The sequence below is a fragment of the Panthera pardus genome, unplaced genomic scaffold (assembly GCF_024362965.1).
Source record: "Panthera pardus isolate Hobbes unplaced genomic scaffold, ASM2436296v1 HiC_scaffold_27, whole genome shotgun sequence".
NCBI lineage: Eukaryota > Metazoa > Chordata > Mammalia > Carnivora > Felidae > Panthera > Panthera pardus.
In genome coordinates this window covers 37492797-37519636 of record NW_026526843.1, presented here as the reverse complement: position 1 = coordinate 37519636, position 26840 = coordinate 37492797, and the positions used below count along the sequence as shown (strand labels likewise).

General features: G+C 38.5%; 1 protein-coding gene across 2 annotated transcripts in view; it reads right to left on the bottom strand.

Moving 5' to 3' along the window:
• The window catches only part of AMMECR1 (AMMECR nuclear protein 1), a 111543-nt gene that overhangs the window by 9851 nt on the left and 74852 nt on the right, over window positions 1-26840 (bottom strand). For both annotated transcript variants that reach the window (XM_019426845.2, XM_019426844.2), the window contains one exon: window positions 12573-12687. In XM_019426845.2, coding sequence (XP_019282390.1) covers window positions 12573-12687 — 115 coding nt within the window. The remainder of the gene's footprint in view (window positions 1-12572; window positions 12688-26840) is intronic.

The following is a 26840-nucleotide window of genomic DNA, read 5'->3' as shown; positions in this document are numbered from 1 at the left end:
AGAGGAAGAAGAAGGTTTCGCTATTTGTGAGATGAGAGTGTTACACAAAATCAGGGGTATTTAACTGGTATGCGGTGGGGGGAATGGGAGCCGTGAAGTTTATCAGAATCTCAGAAGGTTTCATGCTTCAGCAAGTATAGTTTGGAAAAAGAACAACTCTGCAGGTGATTTTTATTCTAGGTTAACTAGAAAGCCTCTAATAATCGGTTTAGCTCTGACAGATTGTGGCTGGGTATTGAAAAAAAAAGTGATTTAGGCAAATTGGAGGTGATTTAGACACTTGAATCCTTTCTTCACAGGAGTGCATTGTGTTTTTTAACAAAAATTTCAGAGAGTTTTAAGCTTAGTAATTTAACAATTAAAGGTGATTACGACCAGCTGCATGGTGTATGAACAGTAGCTCACTAAAGCTTATATATGTGTGTGTGTGTAGATACATTTACAGATATATATTTACATATTTATATATATATATGACTAGGTAAGTAAAAAGAAAGAGGTGACAGAGGTTAAGACTGAATTGGAAAGACATGCTGACCAAGATAAAAACGACTCGTTTACTTCTGTATTTTCAGAAGGGCCCACCATTGAACTTAATGTGACCAAAAAAATAATCAAACTTCTCCCATTTAGAATTAGTACCACATTTACAATTTTTAGTTCTTTTCTGTGTTCCTAGGATTCTGAACAGTTGAAAGTATCTGTAAATTGAAATGTAAGTATGGTGATTTTAAAGTGAACCTTTTGTGAGAAGTAACTTATTTCATAGGTAAAAAAAAAAAAAAAAAAAAAAATACTCCAGAGTGACAGAAATCCAAAACCACAGTGACTCATTTCTTCAACCGTTGGAATCCAGGAGAATGGCAATAATGTTCTGACCAGAATCAAAGCATAATAGCTTTTTGTCACCTGTTGAGCAACAGCATTTTCCTTTACTCCCAGAACCACAGACGCCACCAAAGAGTCATACTGCGCAATCAAAACCGGGGAGTGGAACATGGCCTGCTGTGGAGAATGACCAAATGTGGCCAACCCGTGGAAATCAGTGGCTTTGCAAATTAATTCCTTTCGACTGCAATGAGCATGAAAACTAATCCCGTATTGTTTTGAGGGAGGAATGTGTCACCAGCTACGACTCCAAAATGCAACCCTCATATCGTAATAATCAAACATGATATTCGTATGATAATCGAATCCTCTGTTAGACTGGAGAATCCTTCGGCCTAGCTGCATCCCCAGAGACAAAGGCTATAGTGGCAATGATCAGCTAGAGAAGAGATCAGCTCACCAGGGTACTGAGATTCCCTACAGCAAACTAAAACTCTACCTCAGCATTGTAGTTAACCTTCCGTTTCAGGGATGAATAAGGAGGTAGCACCGGGGAAACCTTATGTCACCCCTAGTACCCCTAACATACACCCAACTGCCACTGCCCGAAGTACAGCCAGGTGGACAAAAACTGGGGACTTGCAAATCGAGCCTTATGGGAGTCAAATGTTATTAGAAGGTTTGAGAAAAAAAAATGCTTTCAAGGTCCATCAGCTGTGATAATGTCCTTTTAATCAAGACTGTACTTCTGCTAAGCAAAGCTATAAATCAATTCGAATGGTAGTAAATGAAATGTAGGACTTATAGATAAGAGGATATGGAATTAAACAGAGCCATATCTGTGTGTGCCGAGAGGAACATTAAGGCCAGTTCAACAGACTCCTATTGCATGCTAAAAAGAAAGTCCTATTTGTTCGGAACCGTTCCATAGCGAGTGATTTTTATTAATGCCATTATACAATCTTTCGTTTTTAACATCGCCCAGAAAGATTAAATATCAAGATTAATGTTGAGACCCTAAAATGTATCTTGATTAGTCTAGAGCTGATTATTCACCTGGCCCCGTCCTCCTTCCTCCCTTGTCCATGCCGCTATTTGTTCACTCCTCTGTCAGAGAGCATGTGGGCCCAGAGAGAGAGATACATGCAAATTAATCAATTTTGCTACATAGCAAAAGGTTTCATAGGAGAAGAGATTATAAATAATGGTTAAAATGAAGCTTCTAGACTGTCTGCAGCTTTCATTTATCCTTGTTATCTGGTCCCTTGTTAGAAATGTGGCTTCATTTAAAACTATTATCCTCTAATGCAGCGACTCTCAACACAGGAGCATTTAAAAAGTGCCCCCTCCTACCCCATTATGACACATGTCCATATTTTGCTCCTCACAACTGCACAAAGTTCGATACACCTTAGTCTGTCTGTAAGGCAAGTGTAATCCACCAGCAGCACTACCAAAGGGCCTCACTTGTACTCGCAAGGCTGATCAGCAAGCCAACAATCTGGATATGCTAAACCATAAGAAGGAGTCATCTGGCTAAAAGCATCAGTGAGCATAAAACGTGCTCTGGCTAAATCAGGTAGGCTCCATGCAAGCCGGGGATCATTTGGATCCACAATTACCTCCACAGTCCTGACCCTCAAAGCTAAATCTGCCCCTGAACACATCCTGGCCGATAAAACCAATCACCTCCTCAGGTTCATCCTGCCTTAGCAAATGAAACAGTTAGCCCCAAATGTTGGGTCTTAGTGACCAAATGTTGGGTTTCCTTGTAACACTATGGCCCTAACTTAGTCCACTGATTTTCAGTGGATTCACTTGAATTAAAAAAAAAAAAAAAAAAATATATATATATATATATATATATTTATTTATGTGTATATATTTAAAAATATATATGTATATGTGGGTATGTATATATGTATATATACATATATACATAACATGTAGGTATATATATGTGTGTGTGTGTGTGTGTGTGTGCGCGCGCGCATGTATGTGTGTGTGTGCATAGATATATAGATAGATATTCAGGAAGTCAAGGAATTGAAAGTGCTTTGACCATATCTTTGTTCCTGATATCATTTGGCAAAGTATGCTTTGTAATTAACAAAACAGCCAGTCACTGGTCATTCACATAAGACTGACCTGCCAGGCCCAATATGCCAGTTCCATTGAACTGAATAAAAGGACTCTGTTCCTAATGAGAGAAGCTCAGGATATTTGGCACACCCTCTAACCTTTAGAGGCTGGCATCATAGGAGACACACATGCTCTTTCACAAAACAGCCCGTGGTACCACGGACAGAAACAAGCACTGCATTGGACAGCCCATGGGTCTGACCCAGAGTCTCGAGTTTCTTATATTCTTGGGAGAAAAAAGCCATATGTGGTATTTCTCCTAAAAGCCCCAAAACCACAATGCCACACATTCCACTCTTTCCCTCATAGCCCTACAGAGGCTTCTGGACGCCTCCAGCTCAGCCTTCTGAAGACAGTGACTCTTCCTTCTCCCAGTGAAAACAAATTCACCGTAAAAAAGGAAAATATTCCATTATTCTTGGTCCTACTTTATGTGTATCATCTTGAATAATTCTCACTGGGGCAGGAAAAATTAAGATTTTAATCATAAAGGCTGATGATGATTTGTACAAATCCTAGTGAATCACTTTCCTCAATCCTGATCCTAAAAACAACAAAAAAAGTAGATGACATATTATCCAGATCTGCGCATCAAATCCTCAGAGTTGTGAATCTGCACTACTTCAATCCACCCACCAATTTCAGAAGTACGTCTGAAATTTGGAAGGTGCCCATCTGATTAATAATGAACGCTTAAAAATTGTTAGCAATTAACACTTCAGAGTCTGGCCAAATCATACATCTTAAAAATAGCATTGTTGCAAATCATTTTTTTAACTCAGTTTTACTTCTGTAAACCTCAACAATCATAAACATGGATTTTTTTTTCCTGTTTATAAGAAGAGTACACACATATTACCGGGGAGGGGGGCGGGGAAATCTCTTTAGAAAGGTACAAAAGAGAAAATAAAGATGTTCTGCAATCCTAGGACCACCTAGGAACAACTCTTGCCTTAGTGACTTGAAAAATAATGTCCTGGGGTGCCTGGGTGGCTCAGTGAGTTAAGCATCCGACTTCAGCTCAGGTCATGATCTCACGGTTTGTGAGTTCGAGCCCCGCGTTGGGCTCTGTGCTGACACCTGGGAGCCAGGAGCCTGCTTCAGATTCTGTGTCTCCCTCTCTCTCTGCCCCTCCCCTGCTCGCTCTCTCTCTCTCTCTCTCTCTCTCTGTCTCTCTCAGAAATAAACATCAAAAGAATTTTAAAAAAGAAAGAAAGAAAAATAATGTTCTGAACCAACTAAGACAACATCATGGACTAACCTGTTAGGCCGTTTTTTATTTTATTTTTTATATTTTTTAATTTACATCCAAGTTAGCATATGGTGCAACAATGATTTCAGGAGTAGATTCTTTAGTGCCCCTTACCCATTTAGCCCATCCCCCCTCCCACAACCCCTCCAGCAACCCTCTATTTGTCTCTTATGTTTTGTCCCCCTCCCTGTTTTTATATTATTTTTGCTTCCCTTCCCGTATGTTCTTCTGTTCTGTGTCTTAAAGTCCTCATATGAGTGAAATCATATGATATTTGTCTTTCTCTGACTAAGTTCACTTAGCATAATACCCTCTAGTTCCATCCACGTACTTGCAAATGGCATGATTTCATTCTTTTTGATTGCTGAGTGATATTCCATTGGATATGTATACTAGCCTGTTAGACCGTTTTTAATCCATCAGTTGACCCATGTCTATAGCTGCCCTTGTTTTCAAATCTCCTTTAAGTGAGATGCTTTTAGAAATGGAAGAAATACTAGAAAAGTTGGTCAAAAAGGATAACCGATTGCAAAGCTATCATTCGGGCACAAGTAACCTTTTAATATATTCTACCCTGAAAACTCTGCTTTGTCGTCAACCTCAGCTGAAGTTATTTTTTTTTACTGTTATTTTGTGAAAGCAACCACAAAGGTCTCCTTGACCAAAATGCATATGTACTGCTCTTTTCTAAAATCCCTGCAAATTAGTCACCTGTAGATTTAGAAATTAGTTCAGTCTCCATGGACTGATTCTTGGCTTTCGCAGAGCTTACCAAAGGACCAATTAGTGCCAATTTTGATTCCTGTAGGAGCCTCGGACATCTTGTCTATCAGGAATGCAAGCCTGCCAATTTATTTCACAAAAGCCACTGAAAAATCTGATAACATTTATTTTAACTAATAACAGACACACAACTCTAAAATACCTGAGCTAGCTAATAATCACCCCCATGAACTTTTAAAGAATTAGCTAAGATTTTAAATAAAGCATGGCTAATGAGGAGGTGCTTTGAAAAGCTGTGAAGCCAAACATGTTTATAGATCATGTGCAATGAAAGAAACTGTTCTTAAGGTTTTGCAGACATGCAGTGACAGCTCAGTGTACAAGTAAGGAAAAAAAAAAACCAATTCTCTGTAATGATTAATTATAATGAGCATTCCTTAAAAATTGAACATCCTGAAGCTTTCCAAGGAAAGTTCAGGCAACACAGGTGACCTTTAAATAAAAAGCCTGCTTTTCATCAAAAGTTAGAAAAATGCATTCCTACCATTTTTAAGGGGATGAGGAAGGGAGTGAATTTACAGGCAAAGAGAACTCAAGTCAAGAAATTTTCTTAAAATCCAGACATGTGAATCAGTGTGCTTTTCAAAGGCTGTGGAAGAAAAACACCTCTTGGCAAAGACTTAATATGAAATAATGTTGTTTGCCTGATAAGAGACAGAAAAATCTTATACAGGTTAGAACTGTACATGGAGTATGGGACTCGATACAGTTTTACTCAGGCTACAAAAGAGATTTGTTCCTAAAAGGTTACATATGTGTTGAATTTATGTAAATGGATTAATCTTGAAGTCACCAGGAAGGCCTTAAAGAAACTCTATAGTGAGTCCTTCTGCAAAGCAAAATATCTTTGTCAAGTGAACAGTCACTCCCTAATATATTTACATCATTTAGACTTATAAATATAATGTTGACTTAAAACAGGGGATGATGCAGTAATAAAATGTAGCATTAGCTGTTTAGAATAGTATTCTTCTGAAAGAGAAATCTTTGGTGGAAAGGAAATCTAGAATGTACAGCTTCAAAAACTGGACTGTTGTTCACCTTTGTTGCCACCCTCCCATTTTAAAAGGTAGGGCTCTGTTATGACTTCTAAAGGGCTAGTGGTGATTCATTCTCTGGTAGTAAAATCAAACAGAAGCCATTTTGAAAAGGGGGGTGGTCACAGCATCAAACGGAGGTCAGCCTCCGGAGAGACCTTAGGTATTATTTAGTCCAACTTTTCTAGCATCCTGGTGAGGAAACAGATATCCAGGGAGGAGCAGACTATAATGCAACTACTAGGAGGGAAAAGGCTGGAAGGGTCTGTGGCTTTGGGGGAAGAAGCAGGAAAATGTCCCCCCCCCACCAACCGACACGCTGGGAGAAAAGCAGGAAGCAAGTGGAGGAGGCCTGACGACAGACCACACTGTGCACGCCCATTTCACCAACGGTACCAATAGCTACAGGAAATTTCCATGCATCAAATCACCTTCTAGAAGTTACTTTACTTTGTTTGGCTTGCTTCCCCACTAGACTTCTAATACACAGAAGTGCTGATTCACAGCAAATGCTTTACTAGATGGCCAGGAAGCTTGAAGCATTCCCTTCCCAATGTTCCATGGCACTTGAAAATAATGTTTCAAGTACAGCATCAGGACAAAGACTAAATTATTGTAATAGTGGCACATCTTATACAAAAATCTCAATGTCCCTGAGAAATACAAAGCATGTATATATATATATATATATATATATATATATATATATATATATACATGCAAAGCATGGTTATATCATAGTTAGGGAAAAATAATGAGGGGGAGGTAGAGAGAACATATCCAACGAGAAGCCGTTTCATTTCAACGTGAGTCATGCGAAACATCTGTGTCTGAATGGGAACTCTGTTTTCAGCAGTACATTGAGAGGAGCTAGAAAAATGTAAACCTTTAAGGGGGGGAAGGGAGGGTGAGAAGGAGATCGTGACCTTCTAAAATATATGAGAGATAATGACGATAGCCAATTTACTCATCTGTTTACGCCTGTGAAGGTGATTACAAAAGCACGATGTTATTAACTGCAATCAAACACGTCAGAAATGGAGCTGTGATCGCTCAGAAGGTGTGCTTTTTAAAGTGAAGTACACCACTCTGAGTACCGGGAGTCTCACTCTGAGTACCAGGACTCTAACAAGCTCACGCACAATGACAGATGTTTTGGTACTTTAGGAACAGAACGAGACTAGGGGCTTGGGGTCTAGCTCTATACTCTGGGGATAGGTTTTTGGTATCAGACTAGAATCATGCTGGCCAGCCCCACACACCACGGGTTGATTTCATGTAAGTGCTGGGTGCTAAAAAGGAACAGTCCACGATCCAAGTGACAGCGGTATACAGAGTTGAGGTATCAGTGATCCAGGGAGCTAGATATATCAAAAAGCGCCTTATGGTTTGTGAAAACGTTACTAATCTATTGAAATATGACCTAACGGTCTACTTTAGAATTCTTCCTCATGCCTTCAAAATGGAAGCACAGAAATAAAGGATGCTTGACTATAATCTAGAAAATACTTTGTCTTTTGTCAGCAAACTGCTACATGAGCTCCTGCAAGATCACTGGTTATATACCGGCTATACAAGTTCTCCTACAAGCAAAAAAGCTTACTCATTTATATCATCTTGAAAATGACACACTTAGAGTCACCCCTTAGGTCAGACTGCAGCTGTTGTAATGTCATTGGTTTGATATCCTTTCAGATCTTGAAAAACAAACATGGCTCCCAAATGGTATAACTATACATGTTCTAGCCTGTACATTATTTTCAAGGACTCCAACATACTGCCTGAGCGTTTCTTTCTTTCTGAAGTACCATGTCTGCCCATCATCCTGTCATTCAGAATTAAGAGAATCCTGTCAACTGAAGAACACAGAACAATGGTAATAAGTTTTTGTGTTCAAACACCAGGCAGATCACTTCAGATTTCACCCTAGGGGAGCAATTTTCCTCATTTAACAGCCATTTTCGCCTCACAGATAGATATTTCAATTTATCAGTTAATGAATTTTTCCCCCATATCATTTACTCTTCATCCTTCTCATACATACCTACCAGGGCAATAAGTTATACCACAATGGGGACAAGAATGAGCATTTCTCAGAAGGGTGGGGCCAGAGTTCCAATTTGTCTTTATGGTCTTTGAGGATGGTTTTGTTGGTTTTTAAATCACTACACAGATTCCTTGACAGGCCACCTACAGACACTCATTTTACATGTTATGATTATTATTTGAGGATATATAACATGGAAGCATCACCGATCATTCTGTCAATTCAACACTGACTCGAAGTTAATTACATCTACTTGTGAAACCATTTATCAAACGTCCCTCACAGTATCAAAGAGAAGCATTCTAGCCTCTAAAACCACGTCCGATTGATGTAAATCCCACCTTCTTATTAACTTCCATTATAAAATTAGAGACATGTAACCAAAACAGAGGTCCCAGACAGGCTCAGTTAAAAACCACGGATGAAGAAAAAGAGGAGGGCAGTAGCTGGCTCTGTGGTAGCTCACTTGTTTCCTCATCATTTGAAAATTAGGTGGCTATTACCACCGGTCACGTCCCTCGTCTTCATGACCACAGGGGTGTCTCTCTTGTTACTGAAGTTACTCACCTCTATGCTTTGGGACCTCTAGACTTAGCCCTCTTCCGGCTTTGATCTGGGCATTTGCGCCCCTTTAATTAGGAATTCGATTGCAGTAACACGCTTCACCGGTGGGGGTCAACTCTCCAACTGCCCTTCTACCAGAAAAGCCCTATGTTAGAGGCTTCTGCTTATATAAAACATACTCATTACTGATCTTTGACTTAAAAGTTCTCTATTAAAATTCTGTAATCATCCCCTGTTTCCCCCTGTGGCATAAACATATGCAGCTCTTTGCAGTTCAGGTTAAATTTAGATACTTATGGTGAATACGAGATTTCATTCTTGGAAGGAAAGGGATACCTATTTGACAGTGGGAAATTTCTCCAAGTGAAACGTATGCTCTCATAATATAGACTGACCCCCTTGTAAAGGAAATCTGCAATACAAGTAATTAACTTATATATAAAGATAAACCATAAACAAAGGCTTTCCCACAATCCTTTTTAATAATGACTGTATATTCGATATGGCCTCAATTACATGAATATGCACATTTATTGATACAAAGACACAGAAAAATAATTTAAAGAAATATTCCAAAATGTTAACAGTAGTTATCTCAGAACGGCGTAATTACAAATGGTTTGCCTTAATTTATAATTTTGGAATTTCCAAAGTTTTCTTGTTCAGTAAATTAGAATCACTGTACTATTATGGACAACAGGTTTAAATGTGTATGTGCATAGGCATATATGCCTTTTTATTCTGGTAAAATACACATAATATGAAATTTACCATTTTCACCCTTCTTAAGTGTACAATTCAGTCGCACCGAGTACATTAACAATGTTGTACAGCGTCCAGTTCCATAACTTTTTCATCGCCCTGAATGGAAACCCTGTACCCATTAAACGCAGTCAGCCCCTCCCCCAACCCGTGGCCACCACTAATGTGCTCTCTCTATGGAGGTGACCATTCAGGGTATTTCATATAAACAGAACCACACAGTATGTGGCCCCTTGTGCTTAGCTTCTTTCCCTTAGCATAACGTATCTAAGGTTCCTCCATGTGTCACTACTTCATTTCTTTTTCTGGCCGAATAATATTCCATTGGATGGATACACTGCATTTCGTTTATCCATTCATATGTTGATATACATTTGTCTTGTGTCAATACCTTTTGGCTATTATGAATAGTGCTGCTATAAACATCTGTGTACAAGTTTTTGTTTCAACATCTGTTTTCATTTTTGGGGGGAGGGTATATACCTAGGAGTGCAAATGGCTTGACACATACTTTTTAAAAAATGCTTTTAATTCTACTTTGGTATTCTGTATTTCAAGTAACCAGTGTCTTTCCAGAATTATTAAGGATAACCCTTATGACAGCATCCCCATAATAATACCATACCATTTTTAATCACTGACTATGGTATATTTTTTTAAGCCCAAATCACATTCTTGTACTTAAAAAAACATAATTTTCACCTTTACTCTTTGGGAACAAATTTCTCTTATGCTAAATACTTCAAGCTATGATGAACTAACTAAAAAGGACAGTCTATTCCTCTAGGCATAGCCATTCTGACAGTCCCTAATTCACTTTCAAATACCTGTATGTTACAAGTACAAATATACATGTATTTTTGTTGTTATTAGTTTAACCAGAAGGTTATCAGTAAATAGATGTCAATATTTAAGCCTTAAGGAATGCATTAAATATACAATATACAGGGGCGCCTGGGTGGCTCAGTCGGTTAAGCGTCCAACTTCGGCTCCGGTCATGCTCTCATGGCTCCTGGGTTCAAGCCCCATGTCGGGCTCTGTGCTGACAGCTCAGAGCCTGGAGCCTGCTTCCCATTCTGTGTCTCCCTCTCTCTCTCTCTCTGCCCCTCTCCCACTCACACATTGTCTCTCAAAAATGAATAAACGTTAAAACAATTAAAAATAAAATAAAACAAATATACAATATACAACGTATGAAGGTTAACTTTATCTGTAGACCATACTTGACATGGGCTAAAGAAGAGGGTGGTGCACTGTGCACCTGCCCGTAGTGATTTAACTACTATTGGATTCTCCCATTTTTCCTTCCCTCCAAAAGACATGCATGCATATTTATGCAATATACATGCATGCCATACACATGCACAATCGTGCATGTGCAAACCCCCACACACCACAACTGTACTTCCAAACTCAGTGATAGCAAATAAGAGTAGGAGTGGTTTTGTAGCTCAGTCATCCCTTAGATTTCAGGCTTGTCCCCCGTTATCGCTTCTACCCCTACCCCTACACACACGGCACTCTGCAACTCAGAAAGCAGAAATAAAATTCTAGCTAGAGAAGAGGAAGGAGTAGCCTTCAAACATTCAAAGAACCAACCAAATTTTAATATTTGTTAATAAGTGAGGGATATAATTTGGGATCATTTAAAACTAAAACACTGGGGAATGCTCCCGTGATATTGGTAGACTTCTCTTTAAGAAAAATTCAAATAGGAACGATGAACTTCTAGAAAACAATCAATTAGGACATTTTAATGCTATGAAAGGTTTTACACCATCCAACTTGGCTCCAATCAACAGTAGCAACTGATTTTATTTTTTCCTTTACAAAAAAAAAAATCCCCAAATGCTTTCATATTCTGATAATACTCCAAAAAAACCCCATGTACTACAAAACTCAAAAGGAACTCTTTTGTCCTACTCTCTGCAGAATGTCTTTTTAACAGCTCAGGTATAACAACAATAATTTATATCATAGAGATTTTTTCCAAGGAAGATTAGGAACTTTATAAATGTCACATTCTATAGGTGGAAAACTGAATGGCAGTGGAATAAGTTGTCCCAAGTCTCACAAGGAATCAGGGCAAAGCCAAAAATAAAATTCAGGTCCCATCAATTATCAAGACAGTGATCTGTCCACAAGGAAAAGTATCTCAGTTACCATGGCAGGTAGCCATTCTAAAAAGGCAGAAAAATTAAAACGTGTTCTACCGTAAAGATACAGTCCCGTCATTCATGAGTGTTTATGTGAGAGGATGCTACGTGTATCACTGCAGTCCCATTGTTTCACTCTTGGAGTACTTATTTCTTTACGCTTTGTGCATACTTCTTTTTCTCTGCTTGTAGACTATAAGACACTTTATGGTGGGGACCAAATCTGAGGACTTTTGTGTATGTAGCACAGTGCCTTGAATGTAGTATGCATTCAGTAATGTGTGCACATTTGTGTGTGAAATTTCATGGAAATATGGTCAACTATCTCCTCCCAACCACCAAAACAAATCGTAGTGAGAACCTCCAAACTTCCTTAAAAAGCCAACCCGACATACTACACAATAAATATGATCGATGTAGGCTATTTCAATAACGGCAATGCTCAAGAGATACCCGAGATGTGACCTTAATATTATTTGTCAGCGTGTTTAAGTGCATAAATTAAGGTAGCCCAGAATGAATTGACATGATTTAAGTGTACTTATCCAACACCCTGTGTGTATCCACATGCTGATTTCCCCAACTGCTGTATTATCCTGTCTTGCTCCTTGCTTCTGAGATATATCCTCTGACCACCTAGCTGCTTGGAGGCCGTTATGACCAAAATACATCAGAATGGGATTAAGAGGAGAAATAAATTCTAATCAGTCCTTCTTACTACTTATTAACAGCATTTGTGAGGTGCTGTGGTACAGTAACAGGATAGAAACAAACAGCAACTTCAGTTTGGGGATTAAAACAACACATGCATTAAAAAAAACAAAAAACAGCAACTCCTTCACTGATATCTCATTGATCAGATGTGAGGTTTATTTATCCATGTGACTCTCCACCTCCACCCCACTAGAGAATGGGCTGAAAGAGTTGTTTTCTGGGCCTAATTTTTAACATTTACTCAGGAATTACCTTCATTTTTCTTTAAGAAATTTCTATAGTCTTACCTCCCAGTCCAAATAATCACAGACATCTTCAAAGTTAGTGAGCAGAGACACTGAGCAGAACAGCCGTGGTAACTCATCCCTTGTCATTGGGGGAAAACGGCTATCTTTAAGGGCACTGTTGAAAACAAAGCAAATATTAAAGCAACCACTAGATATGAAAGACTCCTACTTTCAAATGCAATCATTTGAAAAAGGTTAAGAGACACACAAAAAAATCAGTAAGGTGCCAAAGACGCCAATGATCTTCAAATGTATTCAAAGGTTTTAGAAGTCATTTTTTTTTCATTCAATAGACTGTTTATCAGCCAATCCTGTGACCAATTGCAAAGAGTGAATGGTCAATTACATTTACTGTACAGTCATTTCCTGGTGCACTTCCTGTTACTTGTAGAATCTGAGAATATTTTAGCTTACTTTTGAGAAGAATAAAAACCAGACCGGTAGAAATTTTGGGGAAGACTTCTAGATCTAGGGCTGCTGGAAAAAAATATATATAGTTAAAAAAAAGTTCACACTAGGTTGGCCAGTTACCATAGAACAGCACTCAGAGTTCAAAAACGATCAAAATTTCATTTTCTTCAAGCAAAAGAAATCAAAGAAAATTAAAATAATCATGCAAATTACTGACTAAAAATACAGGGCTTTCAGGCCCCCTATAAAGGGTAATTCAAGATATGACTCAAAAATTGTGAAACTGCAGGAAATTGGGCTAATCTAGGAAATAAAAGTATGATTAGGAGACCATTAATCACATCAATGGATTTCTGAGTACATCAACTCTGATTGGATCCTGTAATCAACGGTAATATACTATAGTGCCAAATTCTAGAAAAACCCTTACTGTAAAGGACAAAGATGTTGGAAGACCATAATTCTCCCTGCAACAGAAGAAAAGACAGAAAATACACAGACATGCGCACACACACAGAGACGCTGTATGTTTCTTATACTTTTAAAAGAAACTACCTCCTGGTCAAGAAAAACAAACACACCTCCGATTATACTTTATGTTAGTGGCACTGCTGGCATTTGTGCCATCGATCTTCAAGTCTTCAAATCCAAATGTCCTATATAGCAGCCAGACTCAGAAAATGCTCTCACAGATTAATCCCTGGAAGTTCAAACTTAGAGCCTACAAACTGCATGGGGGTTATAACAAAGTTCCATGGCCCTTAGAAATCACTTAATACCTTTTTCAGGGACTTCCTCATTGCTGGATTTTTTTTTTCATTTTTCCATCCCTTCCTTTGCATTCTGAAACTCGTTTATTGTATTGTTAAAATATAACCCCTGTTTGTATTGTTTTAATGTCTATTTATTTTGAGAAAGAAAGAGAGAGAGAGACAGAGACAGAGAGAGAGAGAGGAGCAGGGGAAGTGTAAAGAAAGAGGGAGAGAGAGAATCCCAAGAAGGCTCCACACTGTCAGCATGGAGTCCAGTGCAGGGCTCGAACCCATGAACCGTGAGATCATGACCTGAACCAAAACCAAGAGTCAGCAGTTCAATGAACTGAGCCCCCTCTGGCGCCCCTCATTGCATTTTGGTGATGTGTTCTATCCTATTATTCAAAGGAAAATGCTTATAGAAAGATATGTACTATATAAAGTATAAAGGTGTTTTCCCATTCAAGGAGCCAAGATTAGCCAAGAAATTCAGGAAATCTGTGATAATTTATACTCTGAGAAGAGCATTTCACTATTTTATAATTTAACAACATAACTTTTCCAGAGTTTGGCCTCTTTTATCTTCCTGTTGGCAGATAAAATTAAAAATATTTTTTTCAGGCTCTCATCCAAAGCCAAGATAAAGACATGTATATGTGTGTATAACCAACACCCTTTCCCCTAACAAACACACATACTGAACAGAAGTTCTAAAACATAGAAGAATCTCACACATTACAACAAAAAGGCTGTTTTAACTCTTTTTAAGCATGTAGTTCTGTGTGATTAAATACGTTCACAGTGTTGTACGACCATCACTACCATCTATCTCTAGAACTTTTATCATCTTGCCAACTTAAACACAGTATTCATTCAATATGAACTCCCCACTCCTCCTTCCTTCCAGCCCTTAGCAAAAGTGTAATTTAAATATACTTTCATAATTTCAAATAATTATAATAATAGGGTCATTAATGTTTTTATATATATAACTACTTATGGAGATATAATTCACATACTGTAAAATTCACCCATTAATGTATACAATTTAATGGGTTTTACTTTATTCACAGAGTTATACAACCATCGCCACTATCCAATTTTAAAAGATTTTGTCACACGAAAAGAAGCCTCATACCTATTAGCAGTCAGTCTCCATTCTTCCCTGCCCCCAGCTCCTGGCAAGCATTAATCTACTTTCTGTCTATGGATTTGCCCATTTTGGAGTTGTCATGTAAGTGGAATCGTACAATGTGGGGCTTTTTGTGGCTGTTTTTTGAGCATAATATTTTGGACATTTCATCCAAGCTGTAGAGCTTGTATCAGTACTTCATCTTTTAATTGCCTAATAATATTCAATTGTGTGGCCATATCACATTTTGTGATCCGTTTCTCTGGTGAGAAGCATTTGGGCTGTTTCCACTTTTTGGCTACTATGAATAATGCTGCTGTAAACACACATGTATGAGTTTCTGTGTGGACATATGTTTGCATTTCTCTTGGGGAGAGACGTAAGAGTGGAAATGCTGGGTCATATGGTAATTCTATGTTTAATTCTTTTTAATGATTATTTATTTTTGAGAGAGAGGGTGCACGTGCACAAGCAGGGGAGGGGCAGAGAGAGAGAGAGAGAGAGAGAGAGAGAGAGAGAGAGAGAGAGAGAGAGAGACATGGAGACACAGAATCTAAAGCAGGCTCCAGGCTCTGAGCTGTCAGCACAGAGCCTGACATGGGGCTTGAATTCATGAACGGCGAGAAAATGACCTGAGCCGAAGTCAGGTGCTTAACGAATAAGCCATCCAGGCGCCCCTCTATGTTTAACTTTTAAGGAACCAGCAAACTGTTTCCCACAGTAGCTGTACCATTCTACATTGCCAACAGCAACGTATGAGGTTCCATTTCCCCATATTCCTACCAACACTGGTTATTGCCTGCCTTTTTAGGTAATAGTGCTAGATCTCCTTTAGTGAAGAGGTTTTAAAAAATCTATCTCTAGCTTTTACATTAAAACAAGACACCTCCTGAAATTAACAGTTAATTTCTCAATACTGACGCAAGTCATTTTGTTTACTTTATTTCTTAGAAAACCAACAAAAGGTAAATTTTAGCTTAGTGCAATTCAAACTATTTCAAGTCAATGAAATTTTCAAGAACCTAAAATGTAACTCCCATGATATGGAGCCTTGCTGCTCAATCATTCTGGGCAAAAAAAAAAAAAAAGGAAAGATTAATTAGAACAATGAGTAAGTGAGAGAATACTAGCATGGGTAATGAGACAAACTGATAATCATGCCTCGCCATACCAGGACTCAAATGTATTAACTTCAAAACTGAAATAGTGAAGGTACATTAGTCATGATAGAAACAGTCTGATTTTACCAAAACAGTCATTCAAACGAGACTTTTAATTCTGGCACTTTTTTTTGGTAACTCTAAGTAACTTTTCATTAATTTCATGAGCATAGAAAAATTCCAAAAGGTAGGAAGCCCTCAGTATTTCTAAATGCAAAATCCTAGGGAAAAGAACTGGCAATGAAAGCCTAGCAAGGGTTTAAGGGATTATAAAAAAGATGAAAAATGCAGCTGGAGACTGACCTCGGTCAGAGCTGCTAGGCTGGTGTGGTGTGCAAGCTGAGACTATAGAGGGGATATGCCATCCAGAGTTGGGCAGTGGCTTGCCCAAGGCGACCCAGCAAGTTAGCGACACAGGTGTCGAGGCGACCCAGCAAGTTAGTGACACAGGTGGAATACAACCCCAAATCTCTGACTCGGGTCCAAAATACTTTCTAGTATCCATACTTCAGTTGCCACCTGTCAATAGATTAGCATTTTCTGTAATTTTAAAGTTAAATGCTTGCCTTACTTGGCAATTCTGATCTCATACCTGTACTGCCTCTGCCTAAAGAAGATAAATAATAATTTAACAGCATTCATTAGTAGCCAAAGGGTAAATAGAGCTAGACTTCCTGTCTACTGGAAATCTGCAGGAGCAAAAAGGATTTTAAAATATTAATATCGTCCATGGAAAACATTTTATACCAAAGTAGTGTCTGCCAATTTAAATTCTAGGCAGTCTAAGAACCTGACAAACAAGGAGATCTTGTATTAAATTCATATGAAGTTCTCTTTTCTACAATAGGAAGCCATTTTCTCATGTTTAAATATTGCTAGGGGGAAAAAAACCCCACTTATATACAAAACCAGCTGGCTGCTCCATCACACATGTGATGGATGGGTAAGGTTTAAACAACAGTTTAATTCACATACCAAATTCAAATATATTCAATTCAAATTGGCACCTTACCAAGAATATATTTTACCTAATTGAGAAGCAGCATTAACGTCTGTCAAAGTTAGTATCTAATGTTAAATAGCACTTTAATGAAAACGAACATTTAAAAAAAGGAATTAAGAGTTTAGCTATCAAAGAATCAAAGTTTGTGACAGTGCCTGGAAACTATGAAGGGGGAAAAAAAAAAAAACAGCCGAAAGGAGACAAAACCTTAGATTTTACAAGGCTCATCATAAGCGACATAGCATGCAACAGAAGTGATTTAAGTGAAACTAGTGAGTTAGCCATTTACTCACTCGTTCCTTCATTCCTTCCACTTTCTAAACCTTTGAGGACTTTAATCAGCTAGCCAGTGGAAAGTTACCACACTCAGAAGGGCTTCATATTACAGGCCATCATTTTTCAGGACGAGGAAACACAATTAAAACCAAAATGAAAAAAATCTGTTTGGATAGGTGAAGAAAAGCAAATCAAGCATACATTAGTCTGAAATTAAAACAAAAAAACGTTTCTTTCATGAGGGGTTTCAATCATCTGGAAATTCTTCCATTCCTTATCAGAGATTCTGGAACACGTGTGGCTTGTCTGAATTTGAGAAACTTAGAATGCTAGAATCCTAAGCCTAAATCTCAAAAGTTATCCATAAGCTCTACTTCGCATTAAGAAGCAATTTTAGCTTCCTATTATTAAAAAAAATAACAGATGTAAACCAGAATGCAGAAAAGTGACTATGCATCAAACCTAAGGATACAGAAGAGCAACAGAGGACAGGATTATGGATAAGGAAGGAGGAAGGGAATCCTCTTTTGGTAAGTGAGGCCAGTGATCCAAAAGGAAATTTTCAATTGTAAGCCACAGGTAAGTGTTACTTAACTGGGGGACGCTTTTCCCCTTTAGACTACTAAATACAACCTACTTAGTGCTCAATGCATATTAACATTAAAATGTATTGATTTTAACATGTATTACAAAATGTGATACTATGGGTAATTGATGGGGAGTGGAGGAAAACACTAAGGGATGGAACAAAAGGAAGAGAAATGAGGGACAGAAAAATAAAGATGGAGAGGAAAACAAGAAATAGGAAAGGGAAGTGGGAGGCAAAAAAAAAAGGTAAAAAAAAAAAATAGAGAGAGAGACATACACACAAAAGGACAAACAGAGAAAACAAGGAAGAGTGGAAGGTAGGAGGGAGAGAGAGCAAAAGTGCAATTGGTCCTGCAGGTTTTCATATATATTATTTGGCTCCTATCCTATAGGATTCACTTAGGCTTTAGCGTGGTATCATCCACTGCCTTCTGATTAGTGTAAACTTCTTTTTTTTTAAGTTTACTCATTTATTTTGAGAGAGAGCAGGGGAGGGGCACAGACAGAGGGAGAGAGGGAGAATCCCAAGCAGGCTCCGCACTGTCAGCACAGAGCCCGACATGGGGCTCAAACTCACGAACCACGAGCTCATGACCTGAGCTGAAATCAACCGACCAAGCCACCCAGGTGCCCCATGATTACTGTAAACTTCTTGAACTGCTCTAACCTCAAGTTCTTAAAAGGCTTTACTCTCTGAGATAGCTGTAGCTGCCCACCAGGAGGGAAAAATACTGTCTGAGCTGCATGCTGTGATGACCACAGCAATACTGTCAAGAATCTGCCTCCCTCACCAGAAGTTCCTCACCTCGCCTTTAAATGAGGAGACTGGGTTGAGTCTGACTTAGTGGAGCAGAACTACAACTGGAAAATATAAGATACATAAAGAAACAGATGGCCACATGTTTAGTGTGAATGGCAGGTGTTCTTCATTTCCCTCTGTATAATGCCCACCTAACGCCGTCTGCAGACTTTTTGGATTTACTCTATCCTGTTCTTAGAAATGAACTACCAGGAACAGTTTTTGTCTCAATTATTTTTTCTGCTGAAAATCCATTGGGTATAATGAACATAATTTATGACCCAGGTTCATCTTTTTTTAATTGAGGTTTAGTTGACATACAGTATTATATTAGTTTCAGGTATACAACATACTGATCTGACATTTGTATACACTGTGAAAGGATCACCATAGTAAACCTGGTTACCATCTGTCACCATACAAAGTTACTACCATACCGTTTACTATATTCCCCATGCTGTACATTACATCCCATGACTCCACTCATTTCACCCCTGCTCAACTCCCCACTCCCCTCTAGCAACCATCAGTCTGTTCTCTGCATCTATGAATCTGGGTTTTGTTTTGTTCGTTTTCATTTTGTTTTTTAGATTCCACATATATGAAATCATATGGTATTTATATCTCTCTATAGCAGCATAATGCCCTTAAGTTTCATTCATGTGGTCACAAATGGCAAGATTTCATTCTTATTTTATGGCAGAAGAGTATTTCAGTGTGTGTGTGTATGTGTGTGCATGTTATTACTTCTTCCTTATTCATTCATCCATCAGTGTATACTTAGGTTGCTTCCATATCTTGGGTATTGTAAATAATGCTGCAATGAACACAGGGGTGCCTTTATTGTTTTGAATCTGTGTTTCCATTTTCCTCCGATACCTGGTAGAATTGCTGGATCGCATGGTAGTTCTATTTTTAATTTTTCAAGGAACCTCCATACTGTTTTCCATAGCAGCTGCACCAATGTACATTCCCACCAACAGTGCATGAAGCTTCCTTTTTCTCCACATCCTCACCAACACTTATTAGTTGTTTTCTTGATAGCAGCCATTCTGATAGGTGTAAGGTGATATCTCATTGTGGTTGTGATTTGCATCCCCCTGATGATTAGTGATGTAGAGCATCTTTTCCTGTCTTTTGGCCATGTGTATGTCTTTGGAAAAAGGTCTATTCATATTCTCTGCTCATTACTTAAAAGGATTTTTGTTGCTATTGAGTTGTATGACTTCTTTATATATTAACCCCTTATCAGATTTATGATTTGCAAATATCTTTTCCCATTCAGTAGTTTGCCTTTTTGTTTTGTTAATAGTTTCCCTTACTGGGGTGCTGGGTGGCTCAGTTGGTTAAGCATCCGACTTCAGCTCAGGTCATGATCTCACAGTCCGTAAGTCCGAGCCCCGCGTCAGGCTCTGTGCTGACAGCTCGGAGTCTGAAGCCTGCTTCAGATTCTGTGTCTCCCTCTCTCTCTGCCCCTCCCCTCCTCATGCTCTGTCTCTCTCTGTCTCAAAAATAAATAAAAACATTAAAAAATTAAAAAAAATAGTTTCCCTTGCTGTGCAGAAGCTTCTGATATAGTCCCATTTGTTTACTTTTGCTTTTGCTTCCCCTGCCTTTGGGGTCAGATCCCTGCCCCCCCCCCCCCCCGCAAAAAAAAAAACTATCACTAAGACTGATGTCAAGAAGCTTACCACCTATGTATCTATGTTTTCTTCTAGGAATTTTATGGTTTCAGGTCTTATATTCAAGTCTTTACTCCATTTTGAGTTAATTTTTGTATATGGTGTAAGGTATCAGTCCAGTTTCATTCTTTTGCACATAGCTGTCCAGTTTTCCCAATGCCATTTATTGAAGAGACTGTCCTTTCTCCATTGTATATTCTTGCTCCCTTTGTCGTAATTTACCACACATGCATGAGTTTATTTCTGGGCTTGGTATTCTGTTTCCTTGCTCTATGTGTCTGTTTTTATGCCACTACCATACTGTTTCAATTACTACAGCGCTGTGGTTTAGTTAGAAATCTGGGCGTGTGATACCCCTGGCTGTGTTTTTTTCTTTCTCTAAACTCTTTGGACTATTCAGGGGTTTTTTTGTAGTTCCATATCAACTTTGGAATTATTTGTTCTAGTTCTGTGAAAAACGCCATTGGAAGTCTGATAGGAATTGCACTGAATCTGTAGGTTGCTTTGGGTAGTATGCGCATTTTAACAATATTATCCACTCCATGAGTGTGGAATATCTATTTCTTTGTGTCTTTTTCAATGTCTTTCATTAATGTTTTATAGTTTTCAGTGCATAGGTCTTTCACCTCCTTGGTTAAATTTATTCCTAGGTATTTTATTCTTTTTGATATGACTGTAAATGGGATTGTTTTCTTGATTTCTCTGATAGTTTGTTAGTGTACAGGAATGCAACAGATTTTTGTGTATTAATTTTGTATTCTGCAATTTTACTGAATTCATTTATTAGTTCTAGCAAGTTTTTTGTGGAATCTTTGGGGTTTTGTATATACAGTATCATGTTATCTGTGAATAGTGATAGTTTTACTTATTCTTTTCTAACTTTCATGTCTTTTATTTCTTTCTCTTGCCTAACGGCTTTGGCTAGGACTTCCAATACTGTGTTGTGAAAAATGATTAGAGTAGGAATCCTTGCCTTAGAGGTTTTAGAGGAAAAGCTTTCAGCTTTTCACCATTGAGTATTATATTACATGAGGGTTTGTCACATACGGACTTTATTATGTTGAGGGTATGTTTCCTCTATATGCACTTTGTGGAGAGGTTTTATCATAAATGGATGTTGAACTTTGTTAAATGCTTTTTCTGCATCTTTTTAGATGATCATATGATTTTAATCTTTCACTTTGTTAATGTGGTGTATTACACTGATTGATTTGCAGATGTTGAATTGGAATAAATCCCACTTGATTATGGTATAGGATTCTTTCAATGTACTGATGAATTCAGTTTGCTCATATCTTGTTGAGGATTTTTACATCTATGTTCATCAAGGATATTAGCCTGTAATTCTTTTTTTGTGGTGTCCTTCTCTGGTTGTAGTATCAGGGTAATCCTGGCCTCATAAAATGAGTTTGGAAGCATTCCATCCTCTTCAATCTTTGGAAGAGTTTGAGAAGGGTAGGTATTAAATCTTCTAATGTTTGGTAGAATTCACCAGTGACGCTGCCTGGTCCTGGACTTCATTTGTTGGGAGGGTTTTGATTACTGATTTAATCTCCTTACCCTAGTGATCTAGTAATCAGTCTAATCAGATTTCCTATTTCTTCATGATTCCGTCCCGGAAGATTGTAAGTTTCTAGGAATTCATCCATGTCTTCTAGATTGTCCAATTTATTAGTGTATACTGGTTCATAGCAATCTCTTATGATCCTTTGTGTTTCGGTTGTATCAGTTGTAACTTCTCTTTTATTTCTGATTTTATTTATTTGAGCCCCTCTTTTTTTTCTTGGAGAGTCTAGCTAAAAATTTGTCCATTTTGTTTTTTCAAAGAAGTAGCTCTTAGTTTCACTCATCTTTTCTATTGTCTTTTTGCCTCTATGTCATTTATTTCTGCTCTGATCTTTATTATTTCCTTCCTTCTACTAACTTTGGGCTTCATTTGTTTCTCTTTTTCTAGTTACTTTAGGTGTAAAGCTGAGATTTCTCTTATTGTTTTGAGGTAGGCCTGTATTGCTATAAACTTCCCTCTCAAAACTGCTTTTGCTACATCTCATAGATTTTGGCATGCTGTATTTCTATTTTCATAGAATGGTCAAAACCTTGTATCCTGGAGTCAGATATACCTGCATGTGGATTCTGGCTGCATTACTTACTAGTTGGGTGGCATCTGGGCCGGTCTCTTAACTTGCATGAGCCTCAATTTCCTCATCTATAAAATGGTGATAATAATAATACCTACCTCACAGAGCTACTGTGACAAGTAAATAAAATAGTAATACCTGCATAAGTGCTTTGTATCCACTAGGTGCTCAATAAGTAGTGACTGTCAAAGAACTTTCACTGTAAGTTTATAGTCACAGGACTGTCCCCATATCATGACTCGGGTGAAAGGAAGGGAGCCCCAATAATAAGAATGACCCTTCAACCTTGATACAGGGGAATCTAAACAAGTTATCTTCTCTAGGAATTAAATGTGGCCATCTCAAGGAATAGTGACTACTTTTCCAGGTATGGTATTTTTGAGAAGGCTTAATTTCATTTTCTTTCATTTTCTTTTTTCTTTAATGTTTATTCATTATTTCTGAGAGAGAGACAGAGTGTGTGTGGGGGGGGGGGGGGGAAGGGCAGAGAGAGAGGGAGACATAGAATCTGAAGCAGGCTCCAGGCTCTGAGCTGTCAGCACAGAGCCCGATGCAGGGCTAGAACTCACGAACCATGAGATCATGACCTGAGCCAAAGTTGGACGCTCAACCAACTGAGCCACTCAGGCGCCCCTCTTTCGTTTTCAAAATACTTATTATGTACCTGTTATATTCATCTGATCATGTGAAGAGCCATGAGGATATAAGAATAGATTAGAAAATAATATATGGGTATGTGTAAAAGATTTATTAAAATCACATACAATAAGAATGCTGGAATGGTCAGATAAGGTTCGTTTCTTTTCTGGAAGGATCTGCTTTACACTCTCTGCTACTGGTTTACTGGTTAACACGTGACCCAGAATTATAGGTAAATTTACAGAAATGAAATGTATACATACTTTTCTCTAGTTAACAAATCTACTACATCAAGTAATGTGCTTCTTCATTAAGAACTTCTATTATCCTACAGGTATGCATTCCTATGTTGCTTTGTGACTTTTAGTGTTCCTGAGCTAGATTTTTAAAAATCTCCAGGGCAGGGATTGGTCTTTTACTTCCATACAGGAATCATTTACCAAGAAATGCAGTTCCCTGAACTGTTATCAATTTATCTTCAATGGATTTAAATATATTATCATCTACTGTACTGGTTATGCTACATCAAAATTTTTAGGAACAAAACAAAACACTTTCTGAATAACAGACACAGAATGAGATGTGCTTTCCTCTTCTAAACACCTGGTTTAAATGTTTTGATTCTTATCAGTAAGAAAAGTTTGATCACATACCCCCAATATGTATATTTATTTATAAGTACTACTATCACTAGCTAATATATCCAAAGTATAATATATGCTTGAGTAAGCTTTGTTGTTAAAGATAGCATGTATAAATACATATTATAAATAATGTTCTTGATCATTTCTTATTGTGAGGCTGACATCTTGTTAGGATATCTTCATTCTTAGTTTAGGACTTGTCCAACCAAGTCATAAGGTAATTTGTAGAAGGGTTAGCTAGCTCCACCATTTTCTTGTCTTTGCCTTGTGCTTATATTGTTACTATTATCACCAATCCATTGTTCCTTTGCAGGCATCGTCTTAAGCTACTTGTCCATCCTGCATGGGTTAGTTTATCTAGCTTTAGCTAACCTATGAACAATGGTCAGATGGCTTCAGAAGACTCCTACAAAGAAACCACTAGTTGAAGATAATACTAAGAACCATGAATCCACTTAACCAGGTGCATGTAAACTAAAATACATTGCTATATGCTGAAAGTGAATGAAAGGACTATACCACTATCAATTTCCATCAAATCATGGATATCATACATTTCCTCAAGATCCCTCATTTAGAGTATATGACAGTGACCTTCAGGTATAGACCAAATGAGGACACCAGGGGTCATCTATACATGAAATGTTAGTGGAGGTTAGTGGGTATCTTATTTTAGATAAAAGGATCATAAATAGAATTTCTAATTTTTTTATTCTCACCCCACAGTGGATGGTCTGGGTGCACCCCTCTTTGGAGACTGCAAATCTAAAGCTCCTAATCAAATTCTAGGAGACTGGTTCTAATATACGTAGACACATGATATTATGAGCAAAGTCAGCCTTAAATACAAAAGAGCCAATATCTGCTGAGTAGCTACTGTAAGCCAGGTACTATGCAAGTATTACCTTGCTGGAGTTTTCAAAACAACCCCATTTCGTAGATGAGGAAACTGAGGTTTGGTGAGATTAAGCAACTTGCCGAAGATCATAAAAATAAGGTAACAGAGCTGACATCTGAACTCTTCAGGGCTGCCTGTTTCTAGAGCCCATTCTCTTTGCATGGTACCACTTCTAGAATGTTAGCAAATCAACATAAATGTATACACACACATTTCATCAGTTTTAAGGAAATTTTCCCCCAATTAGTGCTGCTTCTCCTGGAGTTTAACTGGACGCTTTAGGTTATAACTGTGAGCAGGTTCTGAAACTAAGATAAATGGTACTTTTTTAGTTAAAGTATTAGCTTGTTTTTGTTCTCATTTTCTCCATTTTGATCTTGGTGATTCAGAGCTGCTTCCATTGAAAAACATGTTTTATCTAAATTTAATAAGCCCTATTAGTGAGACACTAAGCCTTCCCCTATTCTGAAGCCTTTCCACAATTTGAAATTTAATCTGCTGGAAGTCAATAATAGCGTTACCAAAGAACTAGTTTTGGACATATCTAGACTGGCGGGGCTGTTTCTGATTTTTAACTTTCCTTTTCCAACCTGAATGAAAAAGCTCTGTCATCCTCACCACAAGGGTCCTGCAATTTCTTTGCTCCCCTCTTTCCATGGTAATCAGATCTACAAATTAAACCCCAAACTGTGAAACGTATGTTGTCACTGCAACTTATGTGCCACGTTAGGGTGGCCTGGCCTTACCCACTGGCTAACTGTCCTCTCTGAAACTTTTGCCAGTCCTAAATGCTACAGGTCTGCTGAGAGCCGGCAGGCTAGTTCTTATTGTGGGATCTGTCATTTTCTCAGATGTCACTGATGGGGGACTCAAGGTAACAAAGGAGAAGAATGTCGTCGGTCTTAAAGATGAGGTACAAGGTAAACTTATCAATTCGGTCATGGTTGAGGGAGAGAGAGAGAAGGAATCCAGCCCTCCCCACTGCCTCACTGAGATGTCTTTCATCTTTAGTTTCCTTCTCTTCTTCCCCCTCCCCCCAACTTCTGGATGTTTTCCTCTGTCCTTTCCTCTTTCTACGCTAATAAGGTAAGGAGGATAGAATAGGAACATGTGTTAAGGAGGAGATGAAAGAAAAGAGGGATAGGGATAACACTAAGACAAAGGCACAGAGCTGCTGCCCCCAGCGGACACTGTAACAGGCCAGGGTGTGAGGCAACCGCAGGTTCTTATGCTCTGCCATGGGGTCAAGATAACTCATTCCCTTTGGTACTGGTTTGAAGGTTGTATTTGAGCCTTTGGCGAGTAGCCAGGTGACGGTGACAGAGAAAGGTACAAGATCCACTGCTTGGTTCTCTCTAGGGTCTTAAAGGTAATCTTGAAAAGCAGAAGGGGTGTTGGGAAGAAAAGTCGAGGGCCTCGGCCCCCTCACCGCTCAAACAGGCAATGGGTCTAGAATCAGCTTCCTGATTTGTATACTTTCCAGTGGCAGATTTCTCTATGATGAATCAGAACCACGTGTCTGTTGTTAAGGCTTCTGTCACTTGCCTTACACCGACTGAAGTGGAGCTATTCTAATTAGTATCACTGTGTGGTACCTTCGGGGAAGAGTTTCAATCATTCCTGTCATCTTTGTTTTATATGATTCTTCAGAGTTTCCCAAGGGTCTTCACATCTTTTATCCTAGCTGACCCTCAAAACAGCTCCCTGAAGTGGACAAAGTGAATGCTACATTACATTAGAAACCGTACTAGATGCCCTTCAAGAACAAGGCCCCCCTACAGTCATAGGGTCATCCACTGTCAAAGCTACAAGCACTCCGAGATCATCCAGTTTGCACTCTTCATTTGACATTTGGGGGAAGTAGAGCAGAAAGTGACTGTACGGCGCGTCTCCTGACTTTCCTCGTCCCCCATCCACTGACCTTTCACATGTTTGTTGACCGCCTCGGTCTTAATCCAATAACATTCCAGAACGGATGTTCAAGGAGCAAAGAAGAAAATGATGCCAAAGGCACCAGGGAACAGCTAGGATAAAGCAGTGAGCTTCCCAGCATAACCCAATGCTGCCAGGCACCTGGCCCTTATCAGTATGCTGAAGCCATGCAGAATCTAGAAACTGAGCAGATAAGGGTGCAGGAGCACCAGAG